The sequence below is a fragment of the Oncorhynchus clarkii genome, chromosome 28 (genome assembly GCF_045791955.1).
Source record: "Oncorhynchus clarkii lewisi isolate Uvic-CL-2024 chromosome 28, UVic_Ocla_1.0, whole genome shotgun sequence".
NCBI lineage: Eukaryota > Metazoa > Chordata > Actinopteri > Salmoniformes > Salmonidae > Oncorhynchus > Oncorhynchus clarkii.
Genome location: NC_092174.1, coordinates 3,176,959 through 3,192,127, shown reverse-complemented (window position 1 = coordinate 3,192,127; position 15,169 = coordinate 3,176,959). Strand labels below are relative to the sequence as shown.

General features: G+C 41.5%; 2 protein-coding genes across 2 annotated transcripts in view; both read right to left on the bottom strand.

Moving 5' to 3' along the window:
- LOC139386658 (myosin X) overlaps nucleotides 1-15,169 on the bottom strand; it is a 261,409-nt gene that overhangs the window by 73,474 nt on the left and 172,766 nt on the right. Inside the window, exons 8-14 of the mRNA XM_071132429.1 lie at nucleotides 10,752-10,855; nucleotides 10,023-10,152; nucleotides 8,601-8,719; nucleotides 5,973-6,119; nucleotides 3,830-3,930; nucleotides 3,531-3,597; nucleotides 2,968-3,060 (exon numbers count right to left, since the gene is read on the bottom strand). Of these exons, the coding sequence (XP_070988530.1) occupies nucleotides 2,968-3,060; nucleotides 3,531-3,597; nucleotides 3,830-3,930; nucleotides 5,973-6,119; nucleotides 8,601-8,719; nucleotides 10,023-10,152; nucleotides 10,752-10,855 (761 nt within the window). The remainder of the gene's footprint in view (nucleotides 1-2,967; nucleotides 3,061-3,530; nucleotides 3,598-3,829; nucleotides 3,931-5,972; nucleotides 6,120-8,600; nucleotides 8,720-10,022; nucleotides 10,153-10,751; nucleotides 10,856-15,169) is intronic.
- LOC139386660 (RAN binding protein 9) overlaps nucleotides 1-15,169 on the bottom strand; it is a 371,620-nt gene that overhangs the window by 305,024 nt on the left and 51,427 nt on the right. The window lies entirely within an intron of this gene.

Here is a 15,169-nt window from a genome sequence, read left to right as displayed (position 1 = left end):
GAAAAGTATGTGAACTCTTGGATTTAATAACTGGTTGACCCTCCTTTGGCAGAAATAAACTCAACCAAATGTTTTCTGTAGTTGCATATCAGACCTTCACAAAGGTCAGGAGGAATTTTAGACTATCTTTACAAAACTGATTCAGTTTAGCAATATTCTTAGGATGTCTGGTGTGAACCACTCTCGAGGTCACGCCACAGCATTTTAAACCGGGTTGAGGTCCGGACTCTGACTGGGCCACTCCAGAAGGCGTATTTTCTTTCGTTCAAGCCATTCTGTTGTTGGCTTGTTGCAACACCCAACTTCTGTTGAGCTTCAATTGGCGGACAGATAGCCTACCATTCTCCTGCAAAATGTCTTGATAAACTTTGGAATTCATTTTCCTGTCGATGATAGCAAACTGTCCAGGCCCTGAGGCAGTCCCAAACCATGATGCTCCCTCCACCATACTTTACAGTTGGGATGAGGTTTTGATGTTGGTGTGCTGTGCCTTTTTTTCTCCACACATAGTGTTGTGTGTTCCTTCCAAACAACTCAAATTTGGTTTAATCTGTCCACTGAATATTTTGCCAGTAGCGCTGTGGAACATCCAGGTGCTCTTTTGCGTTGTTCAGACGTGCAGCAATTATTTTTTGGACAGCAGTGGCTTCTTCCGTGGTGTCCTCCCATGAACACCATTCTTGTTTTGTGTTTTAAGTATCGTAAAATCGTCAACAGAGATGTTAGCATGTTCCAGAGATTTCTGCATGTCTTTAGCTGACACTCTAGGATTCTTCTTAACCTCATTCAGCATTCTGCACTGTGCTCTTGCAGTCATCTTTGCAAGATGGCCACTCCTAGAGAGTAGCAACAGTGCTGAACTTTCTCCATTCATAGACATTTTGTCTTATTGTGAACTGATGAACATCAAGGCCTTTAGAGATACTTTTGTAACCTTTTCCAGCTTTATGCAAGTCAACAATTCTTAATCTTAGGTCTTCTCAGATCTCTTTTGGTCGTGGCATGGTTCACATCAGGCAATGCTTCTTGTGAATAACAAACTCAAATTTTGTGAGTGATTTTTATAGTTCAGGGCAGCTCTAACCAACATCTCCGATCTTGTCTCATTGATTGGACTCCAGGTTAGCTGACTCCTGACTCCAATTAGCTTTTGGACAGGTCATTAGCCTAGGGGTTCACATACTTTTTCCACTGTGAATTTTTAAACGATGTATTCAATATAGACAAGACAAATACAATATTTTGTGTGTTATTAGTTTAAGCACACAGTTTGTCTATTGTTTTGACTAAGATGAAGATCAGATCAAATGGCTTCACATACTTTTTATTGCCACTGTGTATGTCTTCCAATGGTGCGACTGCTGTCGGCATCCAAAGATTATCCAACTTGAAAAAGCGCTTGGAGGTAAGGATGACAACAAACACTGTATAGCCTCATAACATTGTTAAAACAATAATGTTGATATCATGGATGGTCGTTCCTTGCATCCATAGCTCTGTCTATTCGTCTGAGAGTGGTTACATTTCTCCCGGCCCATCCCTCAGCTTTTTACCAAAACAGAGGCGGGGCGACGATTTTGTTATTGTTTCATCTGTGGATTAGCCCTTTAAACAGCTGCATATTATCAAGATATCAAAGTGTCACCAACAAAAAGGTAAACAATATGCCTATAGCTAATGCAGAATATGGCATTCATTTTCACACGTAAATACCACTTTTCAGTAGTGCTCAAAGCATGCCATTCCATGAGTGCAGCATTTCTTTTTCAACTCTAAGCAATGAGCCCAATCAGTCCTCCATGACAACAAATCGTAAACAGAGTAGGGCAGGCTAATAAGTCCTTCGTTTTGGGGTGATGCTCAGGTAAAACAATTAGGCTAATCTATACTTCCATATTTCAAAGTCCTATTCTTGAAGATCAAGGGGTATAACATTTATTGGATTGACTGGAATTCTGATAGACTTTAATCTTATTGTTATTATATGTAGTAGAAAGCGATTGGTTAGAAGAAGCCTACATAACCAACCCATAAAGTAAAATGTAACATATATAGCCAGCTATGTAAACTTTAACATTGATTTATCCTGCAATAAATTGGTAACATACATTTTTGTCTTCTGCTAATGCCTCTTAAGGGGAAAGTAATCTAAAAGTAACTGAATGTAATCAGATTACGCTACTGAGTTTGGGTAATCCAAAAGTTAAATTGCTGATTACAATTTTGGACACTAGAAACTGTAACAGATTACATTTTGAAAGTAACCTACCCAACCCTGATTATATCCAATATACCCTGTAACTCTTTCATAATCCAATAAATCAATTTAAGAAATCTCCTATACATTTTGCAGCGCAAATATTTATTGGGATATTTATTCCAAATCAAAATTCTACTCAGTGTTTCTTTACACCCACTGGTGAGATCAGAGCGTAAATCAAACCAAGCTGTAATAGCACTGGGTGCCAATGCTATGAATGTAGAGGAGGCAGCTAGCCCCAAAATTAGCTAACATATCCACTGTTTGACTTTCCATAAAAAAGTAGCCAGCCTCTCTTAAAGTATGTCGTATGATTTTGCAGTTTTGGAAAACTCCATCTAGGGTTACAGTAGCTTCTGCCACATTGCTGTCACCTACAATCCTTTCAAATCACTGAGGAAAAGCGACATGGGGGTCTTCAATATATATATACAAAGCTGTATGAATAGTTTAGAGATGAATCCTTCCTTCCTCCAAGTAATCATAGATCAGGGATTGTTTCCACCAATCCAACTTGATCAGATCAGTGATCACCTTACGGATGGAAAGAAAGAAGGGAGGATATAAGGATGGATAGATGGATGGATAGATGGATGGATGGGTGGACAGACCGACGTGAGGGTATAAGAATGCCTCTCTCAAGTATTTCAACAGGCCCACTAAAGCTATCGACTGGTGACTTCATATAACAATGGGACTTGACTCACCGAGTGCTGGCTGTGGAGCTTCTCCAGTAGAGTGCCGTCAGTGGCTTTGGGAAAATGACTCTCCTCGTTCATCAGTGCAAGGAGACCAAGTTTCTGTGAAGAAAATAGACAGATGTTTTCATAACCAGTCCGAGACAGTATATTGTTTTCCTGACAACTCTAATCAATAGATTTACAACGTATTTCTATCTATAGAAATAAGTGTATTTTTATATATAGAAATTATTATTTCTGGTAGATCAAGACCACTCAGCATTTGTCTGGGTAACGTTGTCGCCAGGTCAAAGGGAATTCACATTATAACGGCTAGAATGGCATTGCACTGAGCTAGCCGTTGGTTCCCAATTGAAGGGAACTACAGTTCCTAAGGGTTGCAGTTACGCCTACAAGTGGCGTACATCAGGCTGCTACAGTCAAAGTTGAAAAGATTTACATTTGACAATGCTCCTGTGCCCAACCTTGTGGCAGGCATCACCATAATATGAAACCTGCTTCACAAGTGTAAATTCTAGCAGTGTCAACGTGAGAAAAATCCCATTCAAGTGGGAATGAAAAAGACATACCTTCTCAATCAGATCCAAACATTCCCCGTTGTCCATCCAGTTGATGTCCTCCCATACAAGCCCTTCCCTGATGGAGCAAGAAAAACTAAAAGATAAGCCAATCAAATTGAAGTTAACCTGTAACACTTTATAATAACCTTCATGAATAAGCTCTTATTTTTACACATGCTTATAAATGCTTTATAAATTAGCATACATGTTATACATTCTGATAAACTGTAAATAGAATACATATTTATAAAAATGATAGTGTTACAGCCTAAATTTAATGTGAAAGTTCATGTTTGAGGTCTACCCACTTGTTGTATTCAAGTTGCTCCAGCGAGAAGATGTGCTTGTTAAAGTATTCCTGAAGTTTCTCGTTTGCATAGTTAATGTTGAACTGCTCAAAGCGGTTGACCTGTCAGAGAGAGAGACCCATGTAAGACTCACATACTACAATTTTTTTTTGTAATGGTTTGCTCCTGATGATTTTTGTTGTAAGAATAGTCAGTTACAACATGAAACTCTACAATTTCGCTTTACTTACAAGTATTATTATAATAACTTGGTGGATGCTTACAGTGGGGCAAAAAAGTATTGTCAGCCACCAATTGTGCAAGTTCTCCCACTTAAAAATATGAGAGAGGCCTGTAAATTTCATCATAGGTACACTTCAACTATGACAGACAAAATGAGAGAAAAAAAAAGAAAATCACATTGTAGGATTTTTAATGAATTTATTTGCAAATTATGGTGGAAAATAAGTATTTGGTCAATAACAAAAGTTTATTTCAATACTTTGTTATATACCCTTTGTTGGCAATGACAGAGGTCAAACATTTTCTGTAAGTCTTCACAAGGTTGTCACACACTGTTGCTGGTATTTTGGCCCATTCCTCCATGCAGATCTCCTCTAGAGCAGTGATGTTTTGGGGCTGTTGCTGGGCAACACAGACTTTCAACTCCCTCCAAAGATTTTCTATGGGGTAGACTGGCTAGGCCACTCCAGGACCTTGAAATGCTTCTTACGAAGCCACTCCTTCGTTGCCCGGGTGGTGTGTTTGGGATTATTGTCATGCTGAAAGACACAGCCACGTTTCATCTTCAATGCCCTTGCTGATGGAAGGAGGTTTTCACTCAAAATCTCACAATACATGGCCCCATTCATTCTTTCCTTTACACGGATCAGTCGTCCTGGTCCCTTTGCAGAAAAACAGCCCCAAAGCATGATGTTTCCACCCCCATGCTTCACAGTAGGTATGGTGTTCTTTGGATGCAACTCAGCATTCTTTGTCCTCCAAACACGACGAGTTGAGTTTTTACCAAAAAGTTATATTTTGGTTTCATCTGACCATATGACATTCTCCCAATCTTCTTCTGGATCATCCAAATGCTCTCTAGCAAACTTCAGACGGGCCTGGACATGTACTGGCTTAAGCAGGGGGACACGTCTGGCACTGCAGGATTTCAGTCCCTGCTTGTTTGTAGGTGACCAAATACTTATTTTCCACCATAATTTGCAAATAAATCCATTAAAAATCCCATTTTCCCATTTTGTCTGTCATAGTTGAAGTGTACCTATGATGAAAATTACAGGCCTCTCTCATCTTTTTAAGTGGGAGAACTTGCACAATCGGTGGCTGACTAAATACTTTTTTGCCCCACTGTACATTTGTCCTATTTCACACGTAACAAAATGTGTTTTTTGCATACCCCAACTCCCCCTGAGAGTGGCATCACGGCCAGGTCTGCCTTAATCAACGGCGACCCTGGAGCAATTAGGGTTAAGTCGCTTGCTCAAGGGCAAATCGAGAGATTTTCACATTATCAGCTCAGGGATTTGGACTAGCAACCTTTCAGTTACTGGCCCAACACTCTAACCGCTAGGCTACCTGCAGTTTCCTTCCACCATCTCTAATTAATTTGTTTGTAAATCTGTACCTGTATTCACAAAGCAACTCAGAGTAAGAGTGCTGATCTAGGATCAGTCCCCCCTATCATGCATTATAATTTAAAAGGCAAAACTGAATTTATGTCAGCCCTCCTTCTCTAGGATATTTTGTAAATGCAGGGCCTCCTATAGGGAACACTAAGATCATAGACATCATAATGAATGTGCAAATCTACTACTTAAGTTTGAGAGTTATCTAGGTCATGATAAACACCTGTTGCCCTTGAGGGTGAACTGTCTCATGGATGACTGATAGTTGATTTGAAGTAGTTTGGCTGGATTTGCTGGAGGACATTTTATTCATTACTGATGGTGACAGCCAATATGAGAAATCAACATTAAGATGAACGTACATCATTGCTTGTAATCAGTGAGTTTCCTGACTAAGATATGTTGCTCACACAAAAAAAGAAGAAATATAAGACATGATAATTTAGGAAATGTATCAAAAAGGCAAGTTATTCAGACATTACACCTTGAACCACCAAAATAGTTTTTTTCCAACCAACCTCGAAATTCTCAAATCCAAATATGTCTAGGATGCCAATGGATTTGAAGTCCTCTTTCCCTCGGATACGGTTGTTGAGTTTCCGGATAATCCAGGTGAAACACTGGGAATAAAGTGCCATCGCCATGGAGTCCCTGGAATCCACCGCCTGGGAAAAAGGAAATGACACAGTTTTACAAAAAAGGAAGCTGCCCTGTTCTCGTTCAAGTAAAATAGGAATCTAAATGACTCTGGATGACCTTTAAACTTACTATCCCTTGGTGTAACCATGAATTCATTCATACCGTGGCTGGGATTCAAACACACGCAGATAAGTAACTTGTGCTTTGCAATATGCTTTTAAAGGTGACTTCCACAATCTGCTTCTGCTTTTTCTGATTGCAAAATACCTGCACTTCGGATAGGGAGTTGTGCTCCTTTCTGTCCAATGTAGTCATTTCTGGAAACATTTTCTGTCCATTTAGACAGAGCACCCCCAGAGGCATAAATGATTTATAAAAGCTAGTTTAAATAGTCTACATATGATCTCCTACATAAGCCAAGTTATTAAAGATAGACTCAGCAATATGACAGATGCAGATGCAGAAAATAAACAGCATTTCCGCTAAGAGCGTTGAAGTGTGAGGCTTTGACATGGTCAGCAGATGAACAGGAGACACTTGAGCCGGTTATCACAAGTAGACCATCGCCCGCCTGACCATAAAGGTAAACTCAGAGAAATGACACTGCCACAAGCAGCACTGCAAATATTGAGGTGAGAGAGATATAAGACCTCACTCTCACACAGTCACATACACAGCTCATACACAATCCACATGCCCTGGCATGTGCACAGGCCAGGGCACCCAACAGCGAACCCGTGCAAATGCGCAGATACTGTGTGTGTGACTGTGTGAGTGCCAAGTCTTGCATCTCGCTAATCTCAATATCTGCGGTGCTGCTCGTGGCAACGTCATCTGTGATAATCCAGTCTGACACTAGTTGTGTCTCCTGTTTATCTGCTGACCATATCTGCTGAATCAGCGTCAAATGTGATTAGCCTGGCCAGCTACACTCCTAGCTTTAGAGATTAAATCAGACACATGATAGGGGTGGGGTTCATTAGGCACCAAATGCAAGACAACTAGGTGAAACAGTGAGGGACTAAACTGTATGTTATGGTTTCTTTTGGAAATGGTTTAAAATGTTAAGTTTAGTGCTTAGTCAACACAACCCAGGTCATGCAAGGGGAAATGGTTCAGGGTCAGTGTCCAATACACACCCAGCCTTCAAAAGCTGACAACAACAATGGCGGTCACACATAACTGTAAGAGACAATGAATGCTTTGTTTTGTCTAGCAGGACCTATGTAAACGAGGTAGAGATAAGCCACCATTGACTTTGAAACCAAAGTATTTTTTTCACAAAGTTGGTGGCTAGCCTCACAGTTGGGCAGGCGCCATTGACTATGAAACACCAGCCCTAAATGTTTCCCTATGGCATAACTCATGCCCCTGGCCTATCTATCTGCCCTAATGTCAGGTGTTGACCATGGGGTCAAAATATTTGTATGTCGAGGGATTAGTGTCGCAAAGGAGTGAAGCCACTTCCTGATGTTAACTTCTTAAGGTTTAGGGGGCAGCATTTTCACTTTTGGATAAATAGCGTGTCCAATTTCAACTTCCTGCTACTCATGCCAAGAATATAAGATATGCATATTATTAGTATAGGATAGAAAACACTCTGAAGTTTCTAAAACTGTTTGAATCATGTCTGTGAGTATAACATAACTTATGTAGCAGGCAAAAGCATGAGGACTAACCATTCAGAATTGTTTTGTTTTTTTAGGTCTCTGTCTGTTCAGTGAGTTCTCATTGGGAAACAATATTTCTTAGGAATTTTCAGTTCCTACCGCTTCCACTGGATGTCACCAGTCTTTGGAATTTGATTGAGGTTATTCCTTTGTTCAATGAAGAAGGCCGTCCATCTAGGAACTGCGTAACACTGTTGAGAGTTGCGCAAGACTTAAAGTAGCTTGGTTTGTTGTCTTCCTGTATTGAACACAGATAAACCTGTCTTCAATTTGATCGATTATTAATGTTTAAAAATACCTAAAGTTGTATTACAAAAGTAGTTTGAAATGCTTTGGCAAAGTTTACAGGCAACGTTTAAAATATTTTGTAGTGACGTTGCGCAATTTGGAAGCAGTTTTTTTCTGTATCAGACGCGCCAAATAAATGGACATTTTGGATATATATGGACGGAATTAATCGAACAAAAGAACCAATTGTGATGTTTATGGGACATATTGGAGTGCCAACAAAAAAAGCTTGTCAAAGGTAAGGCATGTTTTATATTTTATTTCTGCGTTTTGTGTAGCGCCTGCAGGGTTGAAATATGCTACCTGTTGTGCTATCATAAGATAATAGCTTCTTATGCTTTCGCCGAAAAGCCTTTTTAAAATCTGACATGTTGGCTGGATTCACAACGAGTGTAGCTTTAATTTAGTATTTCACATGTGTGATTTATTTGAATTTGCCGAGCTGCATTTTCCCTGGCCTTTGGCCAAGTGGGACGCAAGCGTCCCCTATACCATAAGAAGTTAAACAATGGGGTCAACTGGTGCCCTCTGTCATCATGGTTAGGTTACCTGTTCAACGGTGAGCGGCGTGCAGATCTCCTCACCCCGTAGGATCAAGGACTTGTGGGTCAGCACCTCGGCCAGATGTTCTGAGTTCAGGCCCAGGAGGTCTGCTGTCCTGCCCAGTGCTACAGACACACAGACAGTGGTATTTTAGAAAAGGGATGTGGGGGTGTAATAAGTACTGTACAATAGATATCCTTTGCTGTGCTGTCATCAAGCATTTTGCTACACTCGCAATAACATCTGCTAACCATGTGTATGTGACCAATAAAATGTGATTTTATGTCATTCTATGCCCCTCTAGATCAGTGGTCAATAACCTGGTTGATCTTCAAGGCATTCCTAGTCGATCCCCAAACATTTCTGTAGAAAAGCCCATGCTCAAGGCTTGCACTCCTTTTTTTGCGTGTGTGTGTCTATTGCGCTGTTGGCGTTAAACCGTGCTCACCGGATAATCAAAGCAGCAGCAGATGGTGGACCCTCTGCTGTTGCCCCCCCCCCCCTCCCTCCACTGAGACTAACGCCATGTTCAAAACAACTGGGAACTCTGGGAAAAAAACTAGATCTGACTGGGAAAAATAGTTTTGAACGGTCATGCAACTCGTAATTCCAAGTCGGAAACTCAGGCATCTTTCTAGAGCTCTGACTTTCCTACCTGAAGATCACTGACATCATGATTTGACCTTGTCTTTTCCGAGTTCCCAGTTGTCTTGATAGCACCATGACCATCAGATTCAGGTACCATCAGTCCAGTAAAATAAAAAAGCAAATTATGTATGAATTATTTCAACTTATGCTCAGTTGTGCCTTGCAAATGCTACACCAACTGATTAAAAACAAATTCTAAGCTGGAGATTTGAAATCTAATATGTTCTGAGAAGAACAACATTGGCAGGCCAGGCATATATCCAATATGCTGTGATAATGTATTAGGCTCACTGCACAAACCTCATTCCTACACAACTGTTTTTATTGGGTTAATGTTATATTTTTTAAATCATGTTTTTTTTATTTTTATAATCTAAGTGGTAGATCATATTTGACTGTGAAAGTATCTTGACTCAGAAAAGGTTGGTGACCACTGCTCTAGATGCATTTATTCATAATGTGATTAAATCAAGGTTATTTCTAAACACTAATCTTGTTATGACAGTTAAGGTTGATATACGAGTGTGTTCATTACATATCACATTTCAAAGCTTTGTGGGCACTAGGCAGAATATTATTGTTTAGCTGAGGCAAAAGGTTAAGGTTACCTTAGCGCTAAGGCATAGGGGAGAGCTAATCTCAGTGCAGTTCTTAAAACTTGGACATCCCAGAATTAGGACAGGGATAGGGAGAATCTCAAGGAAAGTAGCATATCATAGGTCGTACCTCAAGGAAAAAGGGGGGAGGAGAGGAAGGAGAGAAAAGAGGAGAGACATTAACCTGTTTTGGAAGAGACCTGAGCTCCTCCGGCCGTCATAAACTCGATATTCCCGGCATGAAGAATTCCCGCCAGGAGGCGAAGGATCTCCCAGATATTCTCCTCTGTGAACTGCATGGTCCGCATTGCATTCTGGGATGGAAAACAACACAAATGAACAGAATGTTGATGCTGCCAAAAAAAGGCAGTTGTGCCCCCAAGAAAAAAATCTAATAAAAAATCAAATCACACAATATATCCTAGTTTTCCCATATATTCAATCTGTCCAGACACAATTTAATTCAATTCATTACCATATCCCTGAACAAACCAAGTAAAGTTGAATCCAGACCACTATAAGTGGAATCTGGTGCTTTAGTGTCTCTATGGTATGAGGTGCAGCTGTAAGACCCTGTGGCAAGACCCTGTCATTGACATTTTCAAATTGTAGTTCCACTAATGTCAATTTTTTACAACCGTTCTGGGCAATAAAAAGTGAACAAAAAAAGTACTGTATATTAGCAAAAAAACGACATTTGCTTCAAAGGGGATGTAACATTGCCATGGGCATATTTCAGAAATGTATTTAAATGTATGGGTTATTTGTTAGATGATTGCTAATGAACTTGGCGCTTGGCATCACCTCACGAATGTTCGGTTAAAAATGTACCGCTTGCTGCAGCAAGTAACTTTTGAATGCCCTGAACTGTATCATCAACAATAAACCATTGATAGAGATGGGAGGGCCATACCAGTACGTCCTGAAAAGTGCCTTTGTCGTTGATTGTCTTGTCTGCCACACAGCCAGATTGCTTTAGGTAGTAGTAATTCTCTGGTGGTGAAAAACTGAAGGCCTCTGTCATGGAAAAAAGAAAGACTCAATAATGAGTTAAAAGTGTAATTGTTGTATAATCCAGTGTTTCTCCTAACATTATATACAGTGGTTCTTCCTTTAAAAGTTGTGTGGTACTACAGCATTGCTGCCGCAGAATTCTATGGCACGTTATTTACTGTGTCATACCATTGTTGTCATTAATGCTAGTTGGTGAGCGTTTGACCACCAGAGGGCATCTTTGAGAAGCATTTGACTGTTTTTATATTGTCTGTACTAGAGAATTTAAAAACTTTTTTTGTAAGAACATAGAATACAGGATTTATTTTAAGAAATGTAGCTTAATTAATTTGATTAATATAATGGTGTTTCTATTCCACCCCAAAATACAAAATTATACATCTGACAGACAGCGCCTAATTCAGTAACACGAAACAAGGATTAGATGGAGGCAGATGTTATAGGAAGAGCCATGGATGTATAGCTGAGGGAAAGGTGGGAAGTATCTGGGCAACTACAGTACCGTTTATTTAACGAGGAGAAAATAGGAGAATACGTTTTGTTAACATGGGGTGTGGGGGGAAGCGGTGACTGGCTTTCAAAAGTTGGCGCTGGACAGTCGTGGCCAAAAGTTTTGAGAATGACACAAATATTAATTTTCACAAAGTCTGCTGCCTCAGTGTCTTTAGATACTTTGGGCAGATGTTACTATGGCATACTGAAGTATAATTACAAGCATTTTAAAAGTGTCAAAGGCTTTTATTGACAATTACATGAAGTTGATGCAAAGAGTCAATATTTGCAGTGTTGACCCTTCTTTTTCAAGACCTCTGCAATCCGCCCTGGCATGCTGTCAATTAACTTCTGGGCCACATCCTGACTGATGGCAGCCCATTCTTGCATAATCAATGCTTGGAGTTTGTCAGAATGTGTTAGCTTTTGTTTGTCCACCCGCCTCTTGAGGATTGACCACAAGTTCTCAATGGGATTAAGGTCTGGGGAGTTTCCTGGCCATGGACCCAAATTATCGATGTTTTGTTCCCCGAGCCACTTAGTTATCACTTTTGCCTTATGGCAAGGTGCTCCATTATGCTGGAAAAGGCATTGTTCGTCACCAAACTGTTCCTGGATGGTTGGGAAAAGTTGCTCTCGGAGGATGTGTTGGTACCATTCTTTATTCAAGGCTGTGTTCTTAGGCAAAATTGTGAGTGAGCCCACTCCCTTGGCTAAGAAGCAACCCCACACATGAATGGTCTCAGGATGCTTTACTGTTGGTATGACACAGGACTGATGGTAGCGTTCACCTTGTCTTCACCGGACAAGCTTTTTTCCGGATGCCCCAAACAATCGAAAAGGGGATTTATCAGAGAAAATGACTTTACCCCAGTCCTCAGCAGTCTAATCCCTGTACCTTTTGCAGAAAATCAGTCTGTCCCTGATGTTTTTCCTGGAGATAAGTGGCTTCTTTGCTGCCCTTCTTGACACCAGGCCATCCTCCAAAAGTCTTCCCCTCACTGTGCGTGCAGATGCACTCACACCTGCCTGCTGCCATTCCTGAGCAAGCTCTGTACTTGTGGTGCCCCGATCCCGCAGCTGAATCAACTTTAGGAGACGGTCCTGGCGCTTGCTGGACTTTCTTGGCGCCCTGAAGTCCTCTTCACAACAATTGAAACGCTCTCCTTGAAGTTCTTGATGATCCAATAAATGGTTGATTTAGGTGCAATCTTACTGGCAGCAATATCCTTGACTGTGAAGCCCTTTTTGTGCAAAGCAATGGTGACGGCACGTGTTTCCTTGCAGGTAACCATGGTAGACAGAGGAAGAACAATGATTCCAAGCACCACCCTCCTTTTAAAGCTTCCAGTCTGTTATTCAAACTCAATCAGCATGACAGAGGGATCTTCAGCCTTGTCCTCGTCAACACTCACACCTGTGTTAACGAGAGAATCACTGACATGATGTCAGCAGGTCCTTTTGGGGCAGGGTTGAAATGCAGTGGAAATGTTTTTTGGAGATTCAGTTCATTTGCATGGGAAGAGCCTATTGTCCTGCTGATAGTTGGTTGAAGAGTCTATTGTCCTGCTAATAACCCATCATGGAAACTTTGTTTGTACCCATAGCTTTTAGGCTTGCAGTAGGTTCTAATAATCCATGCCTTCTGGGAGTTAGAATTTTGGTTGTCAGAAGTATTAAAATCCACCAATGTCAGCCTTTAAATGCTTTATTATCCAAATGTTTAAAGTGCGTGTGGGTGACGGAGAGAATGCATTTGGCTGTTTTTAATATTATGGCTTTCAGGAGGAATGGAAAATTGTGTGTTAATTCATAAACCACGTGCCATGGAATTGGTTATCAAAAATTGCTTCCCAATTATTTTGCAGTCTATATGGCACAGCTGTCAATTTTTCGGTCCTTAAATGAAACTGGTATATATTTTTATTTAATCATAATTTTCTTTAACCAATTTTGGTCTTTAATGCAGGGCCGACAGACAAGTTCCTTACTTTTTTTCCTACTGAAATTGCAACCAACTTTCTATGGCTTCGTTTCAAATAACCGAAAGTGAGCGATTGTAATCTGAATAAAGGGAAAAAGGTCATTCTTGAACATGGGGTGAGACATTCTTACTAATTTGTAAATAAAGCCAGCTTGTTATTTAGCATTATTTATTTCTGTTTTTTTAAGAGGGAGAGAAACCAAAAGCCCACCGTGCCTATTATCCGAAAATCGTCAGTCCACATGTCAATTGAAATTCCCCCATTTGTATTTACCCAAGTTGTCTCTTAACTCCAGGACAATCAACAGTTTATTTTGTTGTTGCCTGATGCAGGACTCTAGTGGCAGAGGAGAGACTCTCAGACTGAAAACGCCTCCATTAATTGCTGCAGTTTAGACTACCGATAGGTTAGTGTTCTACCTCCCCCTTGTGATAGTGTTGTGCAATGACAGAATGCCACCATCTACCACAAATGGTCGCAGCATAAGCTCAAAACTTTTAAAGGAAGAACCACTGTAGGAGAAACACATATCGACATATATAGCATGAAATGCTTTGAAAGGCTGGTCATGAATCACATCAACACCATCATCCCAGACACCCTGGACACACTCCAATTCGCATTCTGCCCCAACAGATCCACAGATGATGCAAACTCTATTGCACTCCACAATGCCCTCTCCCACCTGGACAAGAGGAACACCTATGTGAGAATTTAACACTATAGTCCCCTCCAAGCTCATCACCAAACTCAGGACCCTGGGACCAAACACTTCCCTCTGCAACTGGATCCTGGTCTTCCTGACGGGCCGCCTCCAGGTAGTGAGGCTAGGCAACAACATATTCGTCAAGCTGACCATCAACATGGGGCCCCATCAGAGGTGTGTGCTTAGTCCCCTCTTGGACTCCCTGTTCACCCACGACTGCATGGCCGCGCACGGCTCCAGCACCATCGTCAAGTTTGCTGACAACACGATGATGGTAGGAACTGATCATTGACAACGATAAGGGATCCTATAGGGAGGAGGTCAGAGACCTGGTGTGTGGTGCCAGGACAACAACCTTTCCCTCAACATCAGTTAAGAGCTGATCGTGGACTCCAGGAAACGGAGGGGCGAGCACACCCCCATCCACATCGATGGGGCTGTAGTAGAGCAGGATCAATAGCTTCAAGTTCCTCGGTGTCCACATCACTAAGGAATTAACATGGTCCAAACACACCCACGCAGTTGTGAGGAGGGCACTACAGCGCCTCTTGCCCCTCAGGACGCTGAAAAGATTTTGCATGGGCCCTGAGATCCTCAAAAGTTATACAGCTGCACCATTGAGAGCATCTTGACTGGCTGCATCACCGTTTGGTACGACAACTGCAAGGCACCCGACCGCAAGGAGCTACAGAGGGTGGTGAGTACGGCCCAGTACATCACTGGGGTCGAGCTCCTTGCCATCCAGGACCCCCAAGCCATAGACGGTTCTCTCTGCTACCACACGACAACCAGTTCACCAAGTATGGAACCAACAGGACCCGGAACAGCTTCTATTTCCAAGCCATAGACTGTTCTCTCTGCTACCGCACAGCAACCAGTGCACCAAGTCTGGAACCAACAGGACCCTGAACAGCTTCTACTTCCAAGCCATAGACTGTTCTCTCTGCTCCCGCACAGCAACCAGTGCACCAAGTCTGGAACCAACAGGACCCGGAACAGCTTCTACTTCCAAGCCATAGACTGTTCTCTCTGCTACCGCACAGCAACCAGTGCACCAAGTATGGAACCAACAGGACCCTGAACAGCTTCTACTTCTAAGCCATAGACTGTTCTCTCTGCTACCGCACAGCAACC